This window comes from Athene noctua, chromosome 2 (genome assembly GCF_965140245.1).
Source record: "Athene noctua chromosome 2, bAthNoc1.hap1.1, whole genome shotgun sequence".
Classification (NCBI taxonomy): Eukaryota; Metazoa; Chordata; class Aves; order Strigiformes; family Strigidae; genus Athene; species Athene noctua.
Genome location: NC_134038.1, coordinates 66320822 through 66339756, shown reverse-complemented (window position 1 = coordinate 66339756; position 18935 = coordinate 66320822). Strand labels below are relative to the sequence as shown.

Genomic DNA, 18935 nt, shown 5'->3' with positions numbered 1-18935 from the left:
CATATTACAATCTACAATTCCTTTACACGTTTCAAACCATTTCCTACCATACCTCTTCACAATGCAAATAACCTCTGCTTTACTCTAAAAACAATACTTATCCTGGCTGTATGCTTGTTACTACCTATAGTAATAAAATTATATCACTGGAATGGATATTTCAAAGACGATGAGTACACGGGTTTCTAGTAAAAAAGTTATTTCTCTCAGAACTTTTTTTAAAATAGTGACTCAACTCTGGTGATCTCCTTTTAGTATTCTGGAAACCAAACTGATAGTCCAAGATCCTAAAAAAAAAAAAGCTTTAGAACAATACCATTAAACAAAGGCTAACAAAGATGCTCCGTTATCTTTTGGTGGGGAATTGAGCATATCAATTGAGCATATCAATCTCTTACTTCTGCAAAGTGCTAACGGCTATGAAAGAATAGAGTACAAGCAGACACGTTACATGAAATTAAATCAGCTAGTATCTACCTACACAATTACACACACCAAGATACATGCTACTCAATCTCAGTAAAAAAGGGTGCTTTCTTTAAAGTTAGTTTTAAAATGCATGCATTAGTTCAAAATGTGTCACTCATCATATACAGACAGAAAAATTTAAGAGAAACTATAATATTTCATGAAGTTAATTCATGATTGAGCCTAAGGTCTGAAAAGCAGGCCATGGTTTTTCCTTTAATTTGAGAACAGTAAGTAATTTTCTACATAAGGATTTTTCTTTCCATCTTGCTTCCACGCAGCTTTTATCTAATGTCTTATTACCATCAATGCAGCTCTAATTAAACGCAGACAACTAAGACAGCTGTAGATTAGGGAAGCATCAATTTACTGTACTGCAGTTCAGGGAGATCTGAAACTTTCGGGTCCATAATGTTCCTGCTATCGCATTCCTACACTGGACCACTCAATCACTCTCAGCATTCTCCAGAGCTCATTTAACAGACTAGCAAATTTTGGTATGACTGACAAATCTTTCATATTATGGGCTCTCAGGCTACTGTTGAAAGACTGGATGAGAATCATATCCTAAATTGAAGCTAATCATGTTTAATCACACAGTTTGGTATTTAGTAAGCCCTAATTCCTACAACAAAAAATACTAGAAATAACATTTAAAAGTATATTTTTCAGTGGTGCATTTCATGGGCCCATTTGTGGTATTTCATTCTGTCTTCTCTGGGTTGTTAATACATATCAAACTTCAAAGTGGATGGATGGCAACTCTCTACTCTGGCAGGGATCCTCCCAGCACCCCATTTGAGAATAGATGGGCAGGCTGTGAAACACACCAGTGCCTGTTTGCTACACCACCAGCACTGGAGGTTTCAGATTCCTATGCTGCCAGTCCAAGATTTATAAACAAACCTTCCTGTCTTCCACTTTTAATCTACATATAAGAACAAAAAGCTCATAAACATTTTATTAGAAATACATCTACCTCACAGTCATACACCTACCTTCAGTACTATATAATCTACCTGTAACCATAGAGTCAAAACTGAGGCTGGATCCAGTTTTTCCCCACACTGTTCAAATACAGCTTCAAGGGAGGCTGGTGAATAACAACACGCTGTTGTATACATCGCCTCAGCCAAAATGTTGATCCACAACAGGCTTGCTGAAGAAGACAAGAACTGAGTCCCCATCCCTGGAGGTCTTTAAGAGTAGAGCTGACATAGAGCTTAGGGATATGGTGTAGTTGGGAACTGTCAGTGTTAGGTTAATGGTTGGACTGGATGATCTTCAAGGTCTTTTCCAACCTAGACGATTCTGTTCTGTGAACTAACACAAGAGGCTTGCTGAAGATAATAGGTTTGCAAAATGAATCCAATTTTGCAAATGGAAATAAAAACAGCTCCCCCAAAACAGTGGTCCAAATGCCCCTCCTATAAGACCAAAATCTCTTCTTCCTCAGGCATCTTGACAACTAGCTGGAGCAAACTGACAGACAGAGCTTAGAATAGGCAAGTTTTTCCTGGCATCCCAGCAACGTGATCAGCCTCATCCCACGTTGCATATTCTTTTAGCAATAGGAGATTAGGTTCCCAAACATGCACAACACCAAGCTGCAATTCCAGGTTTGAGGTTTGCAGAATATACAGCCAGGTGCATCATCTACTCACAAGGCTGAGATCTGTTTTATCATCACACTTTTTAAGGCTTAGGGATTTCTAGTGGCCAAACAAGGCAATGTTCTGGACTAATGCCATTTTGTAAGTGGGATCCAAATGCTATTTCTCATTTAAGATTAAAAATAATCAAAGGAATCTAGGTTCATAATTATAGTTTATAAAAACATATCCTTCTCTTTCTAGTAAAATCTTTCAGCAACATATCTGTTTCCTGCACTGACCAGCAGCTCACAAAGAATTCACTGATGCCTGTTTCAGAAGGTTTCTCATTTCCATGCAAATATCTGTACAACACTTAAAAGCTGCCACAAATCAGGCTAATTTTTCCAAGACAGTATCTGAGATCTGTTGGATTTTCCCATAGCTAAAATATATCACTTGGAAAGAGCTATTTTTGAGGTTACTAACTCCACCCAGAAATCCATTCTTAAGATGCTTTTAGTTGTGAAAAAGTCAGTAAGAACACTAGCTCAGTTAAAATCCCTGTATTGCTCAGCCTCTTGGGGCTATCTATTTATCTATACATTTTTACAACAGCAACTGGTATCACTTGCACCCAAGGATGCAAAAAGCAGCTCTTAAAAACGGATTACAGTTTTTAATAAATGGATTCTTTATTACTAAGATTACTGCCTCGTGTTTATTTGATGATTGATTCTCTTCAGAAATTAGATATTGATGAGAATCTGGGTCACAAAGGTAATTGAATCTCTGCGCAAGATGAGGGTGAATGTAGAGAAAGAAGAGAGATATAAACACTTCTGAAGATAAGTACAGTTAGCATCTAATGCATCTTTTAAAGAGTGTAAGCATCATCACACTTCCATTATTTTAATATAACCAAAGTGAAAGATAATAGCACAGTGATATGATCCTTTCATATAACCCTGGTGATACAGGATAAAGACAGGAGCTATTCTTTAAATTTCCACTATTATTATTTTAACAGGCTTGCAAGGATAAATTTAAAGGGGGAGGGTGGAGTGTCAAAATGAGCACTTAGATTATTTTTCTGTATATGAAATCAGCACGCAAAAACTAACTCACATGTATAGATTTCAGATGCCACATATTTTCACTGGGATGTCTCTCTCCCATAGGGCTTATTACTGTCCTATTACAAATTACAAAACAATTACTGAATGTTGACTACAGAAAGCTCCTGGAACTTGATAGCACCAGTGATAAGCCAGATGATGCCATCAGCGCCACATGACTCACACGGATTTGTGATGTTCAAACAAATATTGCATCAAATCAAACCTTGGTGAAGGAGATTTGGAAAGGAGAGAGAACTATTTTAAACTGATATTTCCAATGAAGGTGTGCTTCTGCGTCATAGCTAAGTCAGACCAACAGATTGCTGCTGCAGAAAGAAGCAAGCCTGTTGCTCCTTCTCTCGAGCTGTACTTGTCTGACTCTGGGGTAAGTCTATTCAGGGAGCTGAATCAACAAAACTTCCACCAAAAGATGCAATCAATTTTTCTGCCAGTTTAGCTTCCTGTGAAAGCAGATGGCTAAGGAGTCAGGTAGGAGGGCAGAGGAGAAAGCCTATCCCTTACAGCAGTGACCACCTATTAGACTAAATTGTAATAGAGAAGTGCTCCCTGCAGTTCCTGCCCACAGTAGAGTTCCTCAGACTGAGCTGGGTGGAGGGGGATTTGAAGATGAAAAGAGTTAGCAATCCATTTATTTGTAATTCTGTGGATTTACACCTCGTAAAGAATCATGATATGACATGGAGCCATCTTTATAATAAAGGTCACACACGGGATTTTCTAAGGCACTTCAGTGATTTATGTTCAGCATTTTTACTGAATCTCACACTCCTAACTCAATTACTTTTGAAAAGCTTGCCCTCTAGGATCACTTGCAGCCCAAGTTCAAGGTTTTAAGACTTCTTCCATACTTTCAAAAAGCTAATTTAAAAAAAATCAACTTCTGTTCGTGGTCAATAATATAACTTCCAGGCAGAAGCATTTTTTGGACATGTCATTCAACATGTCAAGTAGAATGAAGACAAAGGCAGAAAGCAGCATGTTGTCAAAGGATAACATGGTCCAATTTATTACTGTCTGTGAAAATGTGGCCAGTGGAAGAGGCATTTATTGTATTACCTTGATTGTAGCAATGTATCCAAGGGAAAGGCCCTTGAATAAGTATCAGGAAAGGAGAAGTGAAGAAAAGGTAACAACTGTTCCTTTGCTGAACAGCAATCCGCAACTCAGATGAAATGGTGACAAGCTAACATTTTTTCTAGAAGCCAATTCCTAACTTCAGTTTCCTGATACCATGAATACAAATGACATTTTGAAAAACATTTTTCTTCCAGTTATTTGCATGCTTAACCAAACGGGCTGAGTAATGTGTCTTACCATACAAGTGTCCAGATCCTCCAAGCGTTCTATCTCTGTCAACTCCTCAACTGTGATGATAGAGCGTTTACTTGGTTTTTCTTCAGCTAACTCAATTTCCAGTGATTCCTGCTGTGGAAGTGGTTTGCCACGTCTAGTCAAATGGTCAGCCTGGAGGCAAGGACAAAGGCAGGAACACATCAATCAAACTGTTAAAGGCAAACCAAACCCACCAACAAGAAAGCTTACAGAACCTAAGTGATCACAGAACCTAGACAACCAATTACAAAAGCAAAGCTCAGTTATGTGTCTTAATCTTCACACAGGGTTTGTTTTGTGGGGTTTTGTTCCTCTTTTTCCCCTTCCATCACACATTCTAAGAAGGAAGGGGGAAAGTCTAACAGGAAAAAAGGAAAGTAAAAAGGTCAGATAAAAAGCCATCCTACTTTTGACTTGCCATCCTACTTTTGACTTATAATAGTATTTTGGGGCTACCTCAGCATTTTTCCCGTCTTTATTATAAAGAAAATAAAGGTATAGAAGAGAAGGTTTGTCCTTGTGGTTTTTAATTTTTAAAAAACGGTCTAAGACATGGACCATTTCAGCTAACATAATTTTCATAATTATTAGATGGCCTAAATGTTATCACCTGTTACTCAAAAAACAGGACAGCTTTGTTAGCTACCTCAGATCTGTTTTACTGAAGAAATAGGTAGGGGTTACCATAAAAAGAAAAAAATAATCATCATTGACAAAACTACGGGATAAGATATATTTTTTTAAAGTATCAGAGAAGAAAAACTCTCAGAGAGGAAAACAATAATAAAATCCAATTTTCTGATCCACATAGCAAAAACTGTTACTAAGAACACAGAGAATGTTATATAAAACACTCTGGATTGTACTTGGAATGGAGTGGGTTCACGTTGTCAGAAAATGGTGAAACATTTTCTAGTTCTACTGTTAACTAAAGAGAGTATTAAATAACATCTGTTAAAAGCAAGTATTTGAAGATCAGTTGGCCCAAATCAATTAGTCACAGACACATTCAAAGATGCAGCTAGGGAGAGCTGTAGTCTACTGCTTAACATCAGCATGACTCTGGACAACCAGTGGATTGTAGTTTTGTCAACCATCAAAAAAGGTCAACAGATGACCTGAGGCAATTATAGCTCACTTAGTCTAATGTCTACTTGGAAGAAACAACTGGAGAGCTGTTATGGATTTATCTTTAATCACACTCAAATGGTTATAATAATAATTAATGCTAAACATCATCACATTAGGCAAACTCAGTCTTGTTGAACACGGTTTATTTTTCAAATTTGCCACAAATACTAGTATGTCAATGCAACACACACAGACATTTGTAGGTGGCTGAATTAGCAGTATGTGACATTCCAAGTTAAGGAACTGTATCGGTGCATTTAATCTTTGCTGTATTAAGAACTAGCTGCCAGCTCTCAGATTGCAGTTGTCAGTTGAAGATTAACATTGACAAATTAGACAGGAGTTCCTCTACTGGCATTTTTGAGATCTGTACACTTCAGTGTTTTCATCAATGCTATACTATCTGAAATAATCTGCAGCTAACAGAAACACAGGAGAAAAACAGTGAAAGGGACATGCTACTAATGCAGGTCAAAATGGATCACAAAGTAAATCAACTCAAATCAAATGTACACACAATTATTACTTAGGCACTAAGAGCACTGGCAATTAGCTACAGACACAACCCTGAACAGCAGCAAGTGTCAAGCATCCAGAAGTTATTACTGAGAGGGAGATCTAGTAAACCCAGTCCTGAAAATGAGTTACCACTGAAACGCTGACAAGAGGAAGGAATTCTGCTTGGCTATATAAATACAAGGAGTAAAGAATATGAGGAGAAAGACAATTTCACTCCTATATACAGTGTTGGTTAAAACACTGGAATAGCCTGTCTGGTTTCGAAGACCATAATTTTAAAAGAGGTTTTTAAAACAGTTGGAGAAAGTGCATAGGATTGTTACTGAAGTGACTCAACAGGTGGAGAAAATGACTTACTGTGCAAGAGTTGGGGTATGTCCAAGTTGTGAGATACCACTGGACAGAGACAGCCCACTGCTCATGTCAGCTGAGCCTGCTCCAGGACCAACTGGAGCTAATTAATGTGGCCACTCACATAGCAAGCTGATGCTCCTGACACCAGAGGTTTACACAATGCTGCTTTGTATCGTGAAGTCACACCCTCAAATAACCCAGCCATTTAATTTAAAAAAAAAAAGAAAAAAAAAAAAAAAAAAAAAAAAGAAAAAGGGGGAGGATGGGAAGAGTGATTTATTTTCTGTGTATGAGGACTTTCATAGAGAGGAAATAAATAGAAATATACATAGTTCCCTTATCTTGTGGGGAAAAGCATCCGAAAAAAATTAATGACTGCAAGCTGAAGCCAGAGAAATTTCAATTAGAAATGAAGAGCAATTTCAATCAGAAGAATGACCACCCACTGGCTTCTTTAAAAAACAGTACTGAACTCTCCTTACAGAGGCCCATTGCATCAGAAATAAAAATGTTTTTCTGCAGACACACAGTTGTTTATTTCTTCTACTCCTGATGCAGCAAGTACCTTTATAATAAACAACTGTGCCTCCTGACAACTCAGCACCTCCAGATAACAGTGTTTCCTTCCCTACGTTTTTACTCTTTTCAAACTTGATGCTTACATTTTTGAGATAGCCTCAAGATGTACTCATTCAGGGAACAAGGTCTCAGCAGTCCCTCCTCTAAAGAATGAAATTTTACCTCTCATTTCATGAGCAGCCAACCCTTATCATCTCACCAGGACAAGTACTGGCACTGTTCATAATTAATGATTCCATGTTGTATCCTGATGTCATTTTTTGTTTTAGATCTGATAACAGTGCAAAAGATAACAGGACAAATACATAATGCAGCCTCTGCAGCCTCTTCCAAGGTTCTATCCTCCTTAAAGCAAAGATACAAGAGTCCCATCACCTTCTAATGATGTCAGTGATGCCAATAAAAGTAAAACCAATTTCAAAATAAAGCTGTGCCAAGGAGAAATTGAACAAGTTATGAATGTAAATGGCATTGTTAAGATACCCGACATATTCAGATATCAGCCATGCAAATACTCACCAGTTTGTGATGGCAATGAGAAAGTGCATCCAGAATTTCATCTACAACTCGGTCAGACAGGAAAGAAGCCACTGTCAGCTTTACTTCACTGTGTGAGGATTAAAAATGAGACAGAGACATTTTTAATTCACGCAGGAGAATTTTGTCTTTATTATATGTTCAACAGTGCGACGATTATCCACAGCGCTGTCACTTTATTTGAAGTAAGACATTAGAGGGTGTCAGGATACATGACTGCAGGTTTCAGAAATAAACTCATGAATCACACAATAAACACAAGAGCCTCTGTACCATATTTAACCTGCTTCTAACATTTTTTTTAAGAGCTGAAATGAAAACATCTGGGTAGGAGAGCTGAATAAAAACCACATGTGAATCTCAGTAAAGGAACAGTCTGCCACTGAAGTCAGAGAAATGCAAATCTCAGATGAAAGGGATTAGGACAGTGCTGCCTGTTTAACACTACTACATTGGACAACTACAATCCATTTAGTTCCTCAACTCCTTTTTGTGTTTGTCTGCAGGATGAATGACAACTGTACAATGCTGGTTCTCCCGTCTTTGCCATCACAACTTTGCTTCCTCTTCTTGCTCTAGGTAACCACTTTCTATCTCCAGAACTTCATGTCAGCCATTCCCATTACACCATGTTCCATGTATGTGGAACACCAACACACCCTGTACACTGAATTGAGGTTTCGCTGGTAACTTCCTATCAAGGAAGCGTGTCAAGGAATTGCCCCCCTGGGGTCTCATCTTTGGCCACAGTACAAAAGGCTGTGGAAGGCACATATGCCTGAGCTGCAGCCTGAAGCTCCATCTCTCCTGCCTCTACAGTTTCAAGGCCAACTGCTTCAACTAACACTTGCCAGCAAGTAACATCATTTTGGTTTAAGGTTTTTATGTGTGGACTGAGTTGCATTGGATTAACAAAGCTATTTCTATCTGGGGCTAGCACTACTCCTGCAGAAAGTCTGGGGAAAAAGGTAAGAAACTCCTTGGAAAGGCAATTCAATTCAGAAGGAAGTAGAATGGTGGCCAAGCCATGGTGGGAAGACAATGACAGTGAAAGGATTTCCCTCAGTTACCTACACATTAATTTCAAATACTATAAGGCAGGAAGGGTAACAGCGTGGCACCCTCACCCCACTGACAGTTGCAGCTTCTACAGGTGGAAGGAGCACTATTATTGTGTCTCAGGGTAAAGTTTTGTTTGATAGGACTGAAGTGAAGAAAACTCACTCCCTGAACCATTTAAAACACTCTGAGGGCATAGCTAAAGTCTTTAACAACTCTTCCTGCCAATTTTGCTGTACTCTGCAAAACTAATTTCTAAGTCTTACTGTTTTCTTCTGCAAAGATAGTAGCATTGCAATGCAAAATGACATGCTTTTCCATCAAGCAGAAAGCATTCCTTAGCCAAATGATGGCAACTGCAAAGGTTTAAGTACAGATCAAGCACATTGTACTGCATAAATGTATTCTCTGGTACATACTCAATGTATGAAAAAAAAAGATGCAGTACAGGTTGAGTAAAACCCTCTTTTTCACTTTTTTTTTTTTTTTTTTTTTTTAAAGAGTGAACTAAGGGTTGTTTAGGGCAACTGTTTCTGCTCCAGGTTTGTGGTTTGAATATCCAGGTTCCCATTTTTTTAAGTATGTTCATCTGCTGCGCACAACTCCCACACCAACAAAAAGTTTTAAAGTGATTGCTACAGCTACAGGACAAGACCGAATGCAGCAACAGACAAAGCACTGTTAACACTCGAAGCAAGTAAATGCAATTTCCTTCTATTACAGTAATTCAGTGTTACCTGAAAACATAAATAGGTTTTTAAAAAAAATGCATCAGTCATGAAAATGTTATTTGTGTACCATAAACCAAACCTCTTACTAACTCTTACTAAATAAAACAGAAGCATATGCACTAATGATCAAGCTAACATCCCTGGAGATTCTAAATATCCTGAACTAAGTTCACCAGGCTTGTAGGACAATTTCCTGCTCTTTAAGTGCTTTAACACAGGTTCTTGTGAGTCACAAAAGCATCCCAAAAATCTGCTACAGAAATACACATACACGCAACCCTTAATCCAAATTAAATAGTCAATTTTGTTAGATTAGGTTTTTTAAGTACCTGATTTTATTGAGGATATCAATTCCAGATTGCTCCAAGAGGACATTTTTCACAAAAGTGCGTGGGATGGAAATCTTTTCAGTGCTAGCCTCAATCAGGTCTTCACGGATGCGAGCTTTCTTCATTACATTTGGACAAAGGTTTTCCGCTGCATCCACCATAGACTCAAGGAGTGTCTGCAGCACAATAAACAAAAGCTAACATCAGGTATTGAGATTTTCATTAGCTGGAAGATCATTATTCTGGTCCATAGCACTATGATGCTTTTAGACTTGTAATTTTTACAATTTTTCTTCCTCGCTTCCAATCCATTTTGCAATCCACCTGCTATATAAAACACATTTTACAAAATAAAGCTAAGGAGGGACAACATACTTGTTTTGGAAGTGACCCACAACTGTACTTGTTTGATTTTTCAAATATGAAGCACATCCCCGTGTTTAACTGTCAGAACAATAAATTAGCTTCCCTTGTGCACCCACCACTGCTGTCTCTGCATGCAGCAGATGCAGTGGATGCTCTGCAGCAGCTGCCTTCGCTCTAAACTGTGCCCTGAATCAGCAATTTTCACCAATGCTCCAGACCTGACACTCTGTAAGAGGCATCAGTGTATGAAGAAAGAAGACTCATGAGAACTTGGCATGTTCTACAGGGCTGGAATATACTAGACAAATATTAAGAAATAACTATAGGTATGATTTGCAGTGGGCATACAAACCTTTAAAATTTGAATCATTTACATTCATGGAAGTCTGCAGTGAACTTTAGGTGTGGTCAGCAATTTTAATTCTTTTTTAATGACTGAACAAAACCCCAAACCAGGACAGAAGAAAACCCTACACACTCCAGAAACAGGATCATGTAACCCCCGCAACCCCCTCAACTTTCTTTTTCTTAAAATAAGGTCTCCCCTGCTGATGGTATCAAATAAACTTCTTCCTTCTTAGACTCTCTTAGAATAATCTTCCATACATATCTCAATGCTGTGAAGTTATGTTATGAAGCCTCTTTCAATTGCATGAGGTTTATTTCTGATCTGTGCCTCTGAAAAAAGGTAATTCTGTTTCTTTTCCAAATACCAGCTCTGACTAGAAAATAAAGAGCCCTAACAACAGGAACAGATGAGAGCTCACAGTTCCTCACATAATCATCTGTGTATGAACAAAACTGCAGAAAAGCTCTAATGTACACATATAGGGATCAGGATGAGATGTAGAAATAGTACTAGTGTCCTGTATCACCAAAACATCTTTCCTCTAACTGCTTTCAATTTTCGTATCCAAAAAGGTTAGGTAGGACCACAGAAGGTATAAAACAATCAGCTGGTCATCTGGAAAACTAGGTTTTAAATTAATACTGTTTTATCTACATGCTGATATGTACCCTGTACGCAGTAAGACAGATTTATTTATAAACACAAAGCAGTATTTTCTGACAAGATTGAAAATTGTTCTTTGTTCAGATTCTCTCCTATATCCACCTTACTCCCATCTCCAGTCCCAGCAACTCAGGAAATCTATTTTAGGTATCTTCAGAAGGGTGTTTAACCATCAATTAATTTCCCATCAAATAACTTGTTTCAGAGATTGCAAAAGGCCAAGGCTCCTCAGCAAGGGATTTGAATACAAACTCTTTATGTACATTCCCAGCATGAGGTGCCACTTAGAGAAGATCAGTAAGGAGATGGGTCTCTCTGGCAGCTGGTCCCTCTGCACGCTGAAGCTGTCATGCTGCTGCACACTCCAGTGACTGTGGGGTCTCCTCAGGATAAGGTGTTTCCAAAGTGGCAGGGAGAATAAAGACAGTGTCCTTGTAATTCATGTTTCAGTGTATGTGCAAGACCCATTTCCCCCAACTATGAATCTTCTAAACAAGTGGGACAAGCAGCAACTATGAGAAGACATCAGATTTTTCAACATATGCTATTTGCATGCAGTTTTTGAGCAGTTTTTTAAAAATCCAAAGGAAGGTGGAAAGAAGAGAGGGACAGAGACCAGATAACTGAAATGGGCTAAGTTGTCTCCGGTAAGGTTGAAGGTTGATAACCAAACAGAAAAGAAGTACTTAGAAATAACAAAAGAAACAAAATAGTCATTTCATTGGAACTACATAAATCTAGCTCTAACCTAGATGCTTCTACATTGTACAAAAATAATGAACTGAACTCCTTGAAAGGTCTACCAACTTCCTTTTTCTTCTCAATCTCACTCCACAGGTAAGTGACCTCAGGCTGAACTCTACCTTATCAGCTTTATTCTCTTTGCATATCCCCACCATAACTAGCAATTTTCATATATAGATACTGATTAAGAAACAAACCCACCATTACTGCTTAGTAATTTTAATGATTCAAAGCAGCATCTTTCAGTCTGTAGCTCTCAATTGACTGATTTTTAAGCGTAGATTCACAAAGACAACACAGGAGCATGAAACTGCCACAGCGTACAGGGAAGTCTGACCTCTACAACATTTGATTTACAGGTATAAGGGACAACAGACATTATAACTATCATAATATGGAGCTTGTTTCTGGGTTCCCAAGCTCTCTGCACTTGAAAAACTCCTTCCACACTCTCTTCTTCAATCCCCAAGCAGATTCCGAGGCCATAATACTAATGAAGAGTCTTTCAAGCCACTGCAGCCATACCCACATGGAAGATGACAAACTTCAATGGTAGAGACAACTCAGTCAGGTAAACTACTAATGAGAATTTCTGACACATCCATTTTTTCCCATGAAGTTTATTCACTGGTGCAACTGTGTAGCCCACCTTGAAAACTCACACTCAGCCTCCCAATAGTTACCGGTGGATCACAATCATAAAGTTACAAAGACTTACTATGTGGAATTAAAATTGCAGTTTAAGCATGGTCTTTCAGAATGGATCATGTGAAGAAGCGCTGTGTGAAGGGATCAGTGGGAAGTAGGATGAAAGACTAAAGCCCTTACCTAAAAATTTTAAAATTAATTTTTACTCAAAATACCCCAGAGAATGTGCAATTTAAAAGTTAAATAGAGTTTGGATCTCTTCTTTAAGTGTACAACTGAAAATAATTTCTTCAGTGATGGATTTGAACTGTTGATTTCACATGACTATTACTGTATCTACATAAACCCTTCCCCACCCACTAATTCTATCCCAAAAGCTTTCAGTAGTGAAAACTCACAGCTACCAATATTGACTGTAGAGGGGCAAACATTTCAGACACAAGGCCACAAGTGCCAGTCAGCATTTTCAGGACTTCAGCATTTCAGGAGGGCAGAAAGAAGAGAATGAAGTCCTGCCCACGTTTAATGACTCTTAACATTTAGGAAAAAGATATAGTGAGTAAAAGGACTAGAGGATGATGACATATAAAGAAAAAGTGGAACAGGTGATGGAGCCAACAAACTCTTTCCACTAGGATGGAATTTAGGAGTAATAGTACAGGCACTCCTGTCCTTGCAAAGCATATTCTCTTGTCTAAGCATCATTTGTCTTGTCTACGATTTTCCCTTGGGCCTTTGCCAACCAAATAAAGCATCTCTGGGTTCTGTGTGTCCACAGTGACACCAGCAGGAGAAGAGAGATGCAAGGGCCTTGCTATAATTTCTCCTTTGGCCAACTCAACTCACTCGAAGATGTTGCTTTTCATTATTCTAACTTCTTCCTTCTCGCCCCCTTCCCTCCTTTGAAGTTTAAAAAAAAAATTCTCTTATTTCTCTGAAGAGTGTTCATTGACTTTACCCAATTTCCAAACAGCTCCTTCTAGAACCAGGCTCTGGTTGCTATGGAAGCTAAAAGTCAAAACTCCACTTACAGCACATAGGATGTTTTTTTTTTCCCAACAATCACAAAAAGAACTGTATTCATGTGAGCTCTCTTATCTATCTTCACAAATAATAAACTGCATGTGATGTTCTGAATTGACCTAAAAACTGGGAAAAAAAATCCTAACCCATGTTCAACATTTTCTCCTCCACGCAAAGTACACCACTACAGAACTCAAAGGAAAACCTTTCAGCTTTAAGTGTAAAATTAATAAAAATGAGTGTTACAATATACAAAGAGCATTATGACTTTATAGTTTCTTGTAAGGCACTTAAACTTTAACGCCACACAAATCAAAAGTAGATGTAAAAGTTAGAATGGTTGAGCTAAAGTGCCTTTTGCTGTAAATGTGTAGAAGCATAAATGGAAGATGCATTAACTCAATCTTATGCTGGGAACTATAAATAACATTCCAAATGCTGAAGAGGTGCTTTTTTCCCCCCTTTTGTAAGACTCTCCGAAATGCACAGGACTTATTTAAGTGCATGAGCCCTGTACAAAGGGCTGATCTGACAGTTCCCATCCCAATAATAGTCTAGAAGTTCTATTGGGAAGAATCCTGTGGGTGAATGACTTTTGTGTCTGCAGAAGTTAAAGAAGCAATAAAGAATCTTCACCTTATTTCATACAATGGGGAAAAGGAGAAAAATACAAAAAATTCAGCACCATTTTCCTCCTCATTAACTTTTCGATTTTGCAAAAGCAATTAGTAATGTGGTATTATTACTGTTCTTCATTATATTCCCACTGACTGAAGCATTTTCATGTTGTTTCAATTGGAAGTTCAACCTGCACTTTAAGATTCTTTGGTAAGTTTAAATATATCAAAACACAGGCAAGGCAGCTTAGTCATACACTTAAGTTGGATCTGAATTATTAGAACCATATTCTTAAATTCATCAGCTTCCATACAGATTCCAACACTTGCTAAAGTTCTCCCACCTTGACTTCTTCCTGAACTGAGAGCTTTGCACATGCTGTATGGATGACTCTTCCTTACTTGTTATACAGTAAGATCTAACATAATTGAAGGTAGAAGTTCAGAGCAAGAGCTTGCTGAACACACAGGTGAGAATGTTTACAGATCAATAATGTCTATTTCAAGAACGCATATTGACAGGCAATATATGAAAAGATTTCCCATAAAGATGGCTGTAGTCATTCTTGAGGCACTCTCAATACATATGAGTTATCCAAATCAAACAGTGGAAATTTTGCACAGGTTCAAAAGTGGTCAGTGGGAAAAAGAAATTCTGCAATGTAATCTACAGCAAAGCAGCTTTCACTCCAGTGGGATACCTTAACTAGTAAGTACTTTTCTCCAGAGCATGAGACTTTTTAGGGTGCTTTATGAAGGGCCTATGGAACAATCGATAAGTCTTCCCCTTCTAGAAGATAAAATGATAATAAACAGTACATGCTCCTACTGCCCACTGCAAACACTAAAGCAATTTTTTTCATTCCAACCAGGCTACAATCCAGATAATAAGGCACAAGAGACTAATAACGAAAAGATAGCTTACGTACAAATATACTGGGAAGTGTGGGAGGAAAAAAAAGTGTGGCATATTTGCATTTAGCAACATAGCAACAGAAGATCTTAGAATTAGTTATTTCTGCATGTGAGTGATGTCAACACATCTACCCAATTTATCCACAGACCTTAAGTTGCTCATCCACAACCCTTGTGACTTCTCCAGCCATGGATTCAAGCGTCTCTTGGATTGGATTGGAGAGCGAACCGTTTGCTCCTGCCCAAGAAGCTCCACCAAGGTGATACAGATTTGGTAAGAGCTGTAAGACAGAAAGAATATCTTTGGAAAGTAGGCTCATCACTATCTGTCTTCAAATCCGGACAAATAGGAGGAAATCTCTCTGCTAAATCAAAGTCTTTAGAAATTAGAATTATTTTGTCACTTTAAGTACTACCTACAGCTGATCATCTAAAGAAAACACTCTTTTGTGACACATTGTTATTTTAACTCCCCAAAGAGAGAAAATTTGCAAGCACACACTGAACTGCTCTCAGTATTACCAGCAAGCTGGGAAAGGCTTACTGTTTTGGAGTTCTTAGCATCCCTCATAAGTCGTTCTGCAGATTTGACATCTTCCTGTACAGCATCCACACTACAGTTTCTTAAAGAGTTGAGATGATCTTGCACTTTAACACATATTCTGTCAATCATCTACTTAAACAAGAGAAATAGAAAAGATAAAACATCAGAATGTTGGACAAACGCAAACTGAATTCAGTCCAGGAAGAAAATCAATGTGAGCATGATGAGATTTGTAGTGACAATATAACAGTCTGGAAATGCACAATCAGAGCTTGGAGGTATATCAGTGCTACCGAAGAAAAGCATTTTATCTCATAAAGACACACCTAAACACTGGAGAAAAAAAAAAACTTTAACCATTAAAAAAAAAAACATGCTTCGGAATATTTCCTCCACAGTTACCTCCAGGATAACTGCAAATAACCAAGAAGTTATTCAGTTCAGGTGTTGTTCTGTTTTTTGGAGCAAGTTTAATTCTAAAAATGTTGTCAATATATGTAACGCTTAGCTCTGAACGTCCCTGAATTGTTAAGAAGTTCAGACAGTAAAAGAAAGCTCTGTCACTATCCATTCAACAAACACCAACAGAGACTTCTGTCTAAGCAAAATGCAATTGCTCAGGCTTCTGGGGCATTCTTTCAAAATGTAAATATTCCTCATTGCAAGGGCACTACCAAAGCAGACATTTCCATCAGACCTTTCACAGTGGGTTAAATTGAGCTTAATCTGTACCACAACACAATTGATTCAACATGTTGCAAATACAGGGCAGGTGGTATAGCTGTATCCTTACAAGATAAACCAGTAAGAATGCCTGACATATAGTCAGTTTTGATTAAGCTATATGGAGCAGGAAGATACAATAGTTAAAATTCTTTAACCTGCATAGCATTCATTACAACTGGCTATTTGACATTTTGAAGCAACATCTGAGCGCGTGTGTCATCATCATATAAAGTCTAGAGTTCTAGAATCTTATATCATTAGCAACAAGAACTGAAATAATCTCACAGTATGCTCCTTCTCTGCTCTGCATGACGCCTCCTCTTCAAAGGGTTTTGGGTGTGGTTTTTTATTTAAGTACAAAAAGCTAATTAATTATTAGACAGTGGTAAGTCTCATTGGGACATCTGGACTTAAAAAAAAAAAAAAAACACTCTAGGAATAATAATGCAATTCCACCATACTAACTAGAGAATCTCTTCCAGCTCCTTTAAAACTGTTTTAAAAATACATCCTTATTGTACACAATTTAATATAGCAATGATTAATTTTACTTTCAAAATAACAATAAATTACATTTATTGAAACCTGATGTGTGTGTGGTTGTTGAAGAAAAGCACAACTAAAACCACCAAGCTATAAAAAGTCCTAAACTTAATTCATATGGAGATTATTAACTTAGGGGGGAAAAAGGTGGCATTGGAACAGATAAATTACTAAAATAAAATAAAGTGACGCTGCTCTTGCAGTTTTTAGTGCCAGTACATCTCCATGTACTGTTTTCTCGGTCAAGAGGTTACAGTGTAATTTCAGATTCTAGGAATAAAACTGTCCCATTAAATTTTAATACAGGTAGAAAAAGGACACTTTGAATTGCAGAAAAAGATTGCAGAAAATGGAGAAAAATTTCATTGACTCAGTTGAAGAGCAAAACAGATATTCCTCTCCTGTTTGCTGGAGTCTCCCATTTGCATAGGAACACAAGTGGTGCAAACAAACATTGAAGTAAACTTAAAACTAAGGTCATGACAAAGTTTTTTTCTGCTTATACCAGCTTGCTTCAGTGGTGTACTGGAGCTGAAAACAGCCCTGAGGGGTACTGGCAAGAAATGCAGAGAATGAGAACAGAAAGAACGGTACGCTACCACAGAAAATGCCTGTAGTCCTCAAGAGAAAGGGAAAAAAACCCAGAACACATGACATTTAGGAAATCTGGAAGCGGCTGACAAAACACAAAAACTTCCCACCTTGAAGCAGTATATTGGGCTATGTTGGACATGAAGCCTTTTAAAACAGCTGTCCAGACTATAAAGAGCACAGAAGACTTCTACCTTCCTTCGCTCCCACCCTTTAAGTAAAGCTTCCCATGATACCCACAGTTCTGAAGGCATAAAGTAGATGATGACTTACTCTCTAAGGCTATTTGCTCTGGTGGTGCCTAAGGGTCTGTTTACATGGTTGTTCAGTGCTAGGCAGAGAGACTGGAACTGACTCAGACACCAGATTTGGCACAGCCTTATGATGATGCTTGTCACACTGATGAGAGCCTGTTGAAAAATCAGACTCCTGACCACGAATGAGCTAAACTGTTCCAGGTTCCAACAGTATTTCACTCAGGTCTTTCTCTACACAGTACTACTATGCATAACAACTCCTTCTCACAAAAGCTTTTTTTTTCCCTTCTAAAAATATTAGCACTGATAATTACTATTACTTGGGAAACGAAGTATCACCCAAAGGCACATCTTAGTTCAAGCTGTGCTGCCAGAATGAGAGAGAACTCTGTCCCCAGGCAGATTTCAGACCCTGCAAAGTACCAGTAAGGAACCTGTTCTCACCTGCTGAGTGGTACTAGTAACAATGCCTTGTTGCAGCCGGTACGCCTGCTCCTGGAGGTACTTTCTGGTCTCGTGATTACGAAGCAAGTAGTTTTCTATCTAAAAAGCAAGAACAGATTAGTAAACTGATTTGACTCTCCACATTGCAATATGCTTTCAATTTTGCTGCCGTATCAGAAAAGGACTGACAGGAAAAACTGCCTAAGTATTTGCTTGTTATCTGCAAACCTTTTTCTGTGTATCTCAATGCTTAATAAACACATTGGCAACTATTCATTCACTCACAGACTAGTGAAACATCATTAAAACACTGTGCTTTTGCCAGTGTTTTCTGAATTAGTCTTCTATTTTGAACAATTTAGTAAGTTACACTGACAAAGGAGTAGATCCAGGTTTGAGAAATATTTGAAGGGACTCTATCCATAAAGTATTGTTGTAGAGACCATGATGACACACGATAGCTGATTCATTTCTTTTAGATGCATTCGACCCACTGCGAAGACACAGATTTAAATAGCAATATGGTCTGGAGAGAAGATAAAATATTTAAAAGTACCTAACTGATACAGGAGCCTGAGTTCAAAAATTGCTTAAGGCTAAGCAGTATGTAAGTGGTCTTCAAAGACAAGTGATTCCTACCCACAGCTGCTGGTCACAGCCTACCATAACTGTCACCATCAGTAAACACCTACCATCAGCCAGCTTAGTGGCACATCGAGTAACCCCCCTCTA

At 38.1% G+C, this 18935-nt stretch overlaps 1 protein-coding gene across 6 annotated transcripts in view; it reads right to left on the bottom strand.

Moving 5' to 3' along the window:
* CARMIL1 (capping protein regulator and myosin 1 linker 1) overlaps positions 1-18935 on the bottom strand; it is a 194543-nt gene that overhangs the window by 38335 nt on the left and 137273 nt on the right. For all 6 annotated transcript variants that reach the window (XM_074899339.1, XM_074899338.1, XM_074899334.1 and 3 more), the window contains exons 24-29: positions 18204-18302; positions 15643-15771; positions 15248-15379; positions 9774-9949; positions 7637-7724; positions 4517-4666 (exon numbers count right to left, since the gene is read on the bottom strand). In XM_074899339.1, the coding sequence (XP_074755440.1) occupies positions 4517-4666; positions 7637-7724; positions 9774-9949; positions 15248-15379; positions 15643-15771; positions 18204-18302 (774 nt within the window). The remainder of the gene's footprint in view (positions 1-4516; positions 4667-7636; positions 7725-9773; positions 9950-15247; positions 15380-15642; positions 15772-18203; positions 18303-18935) is intronic.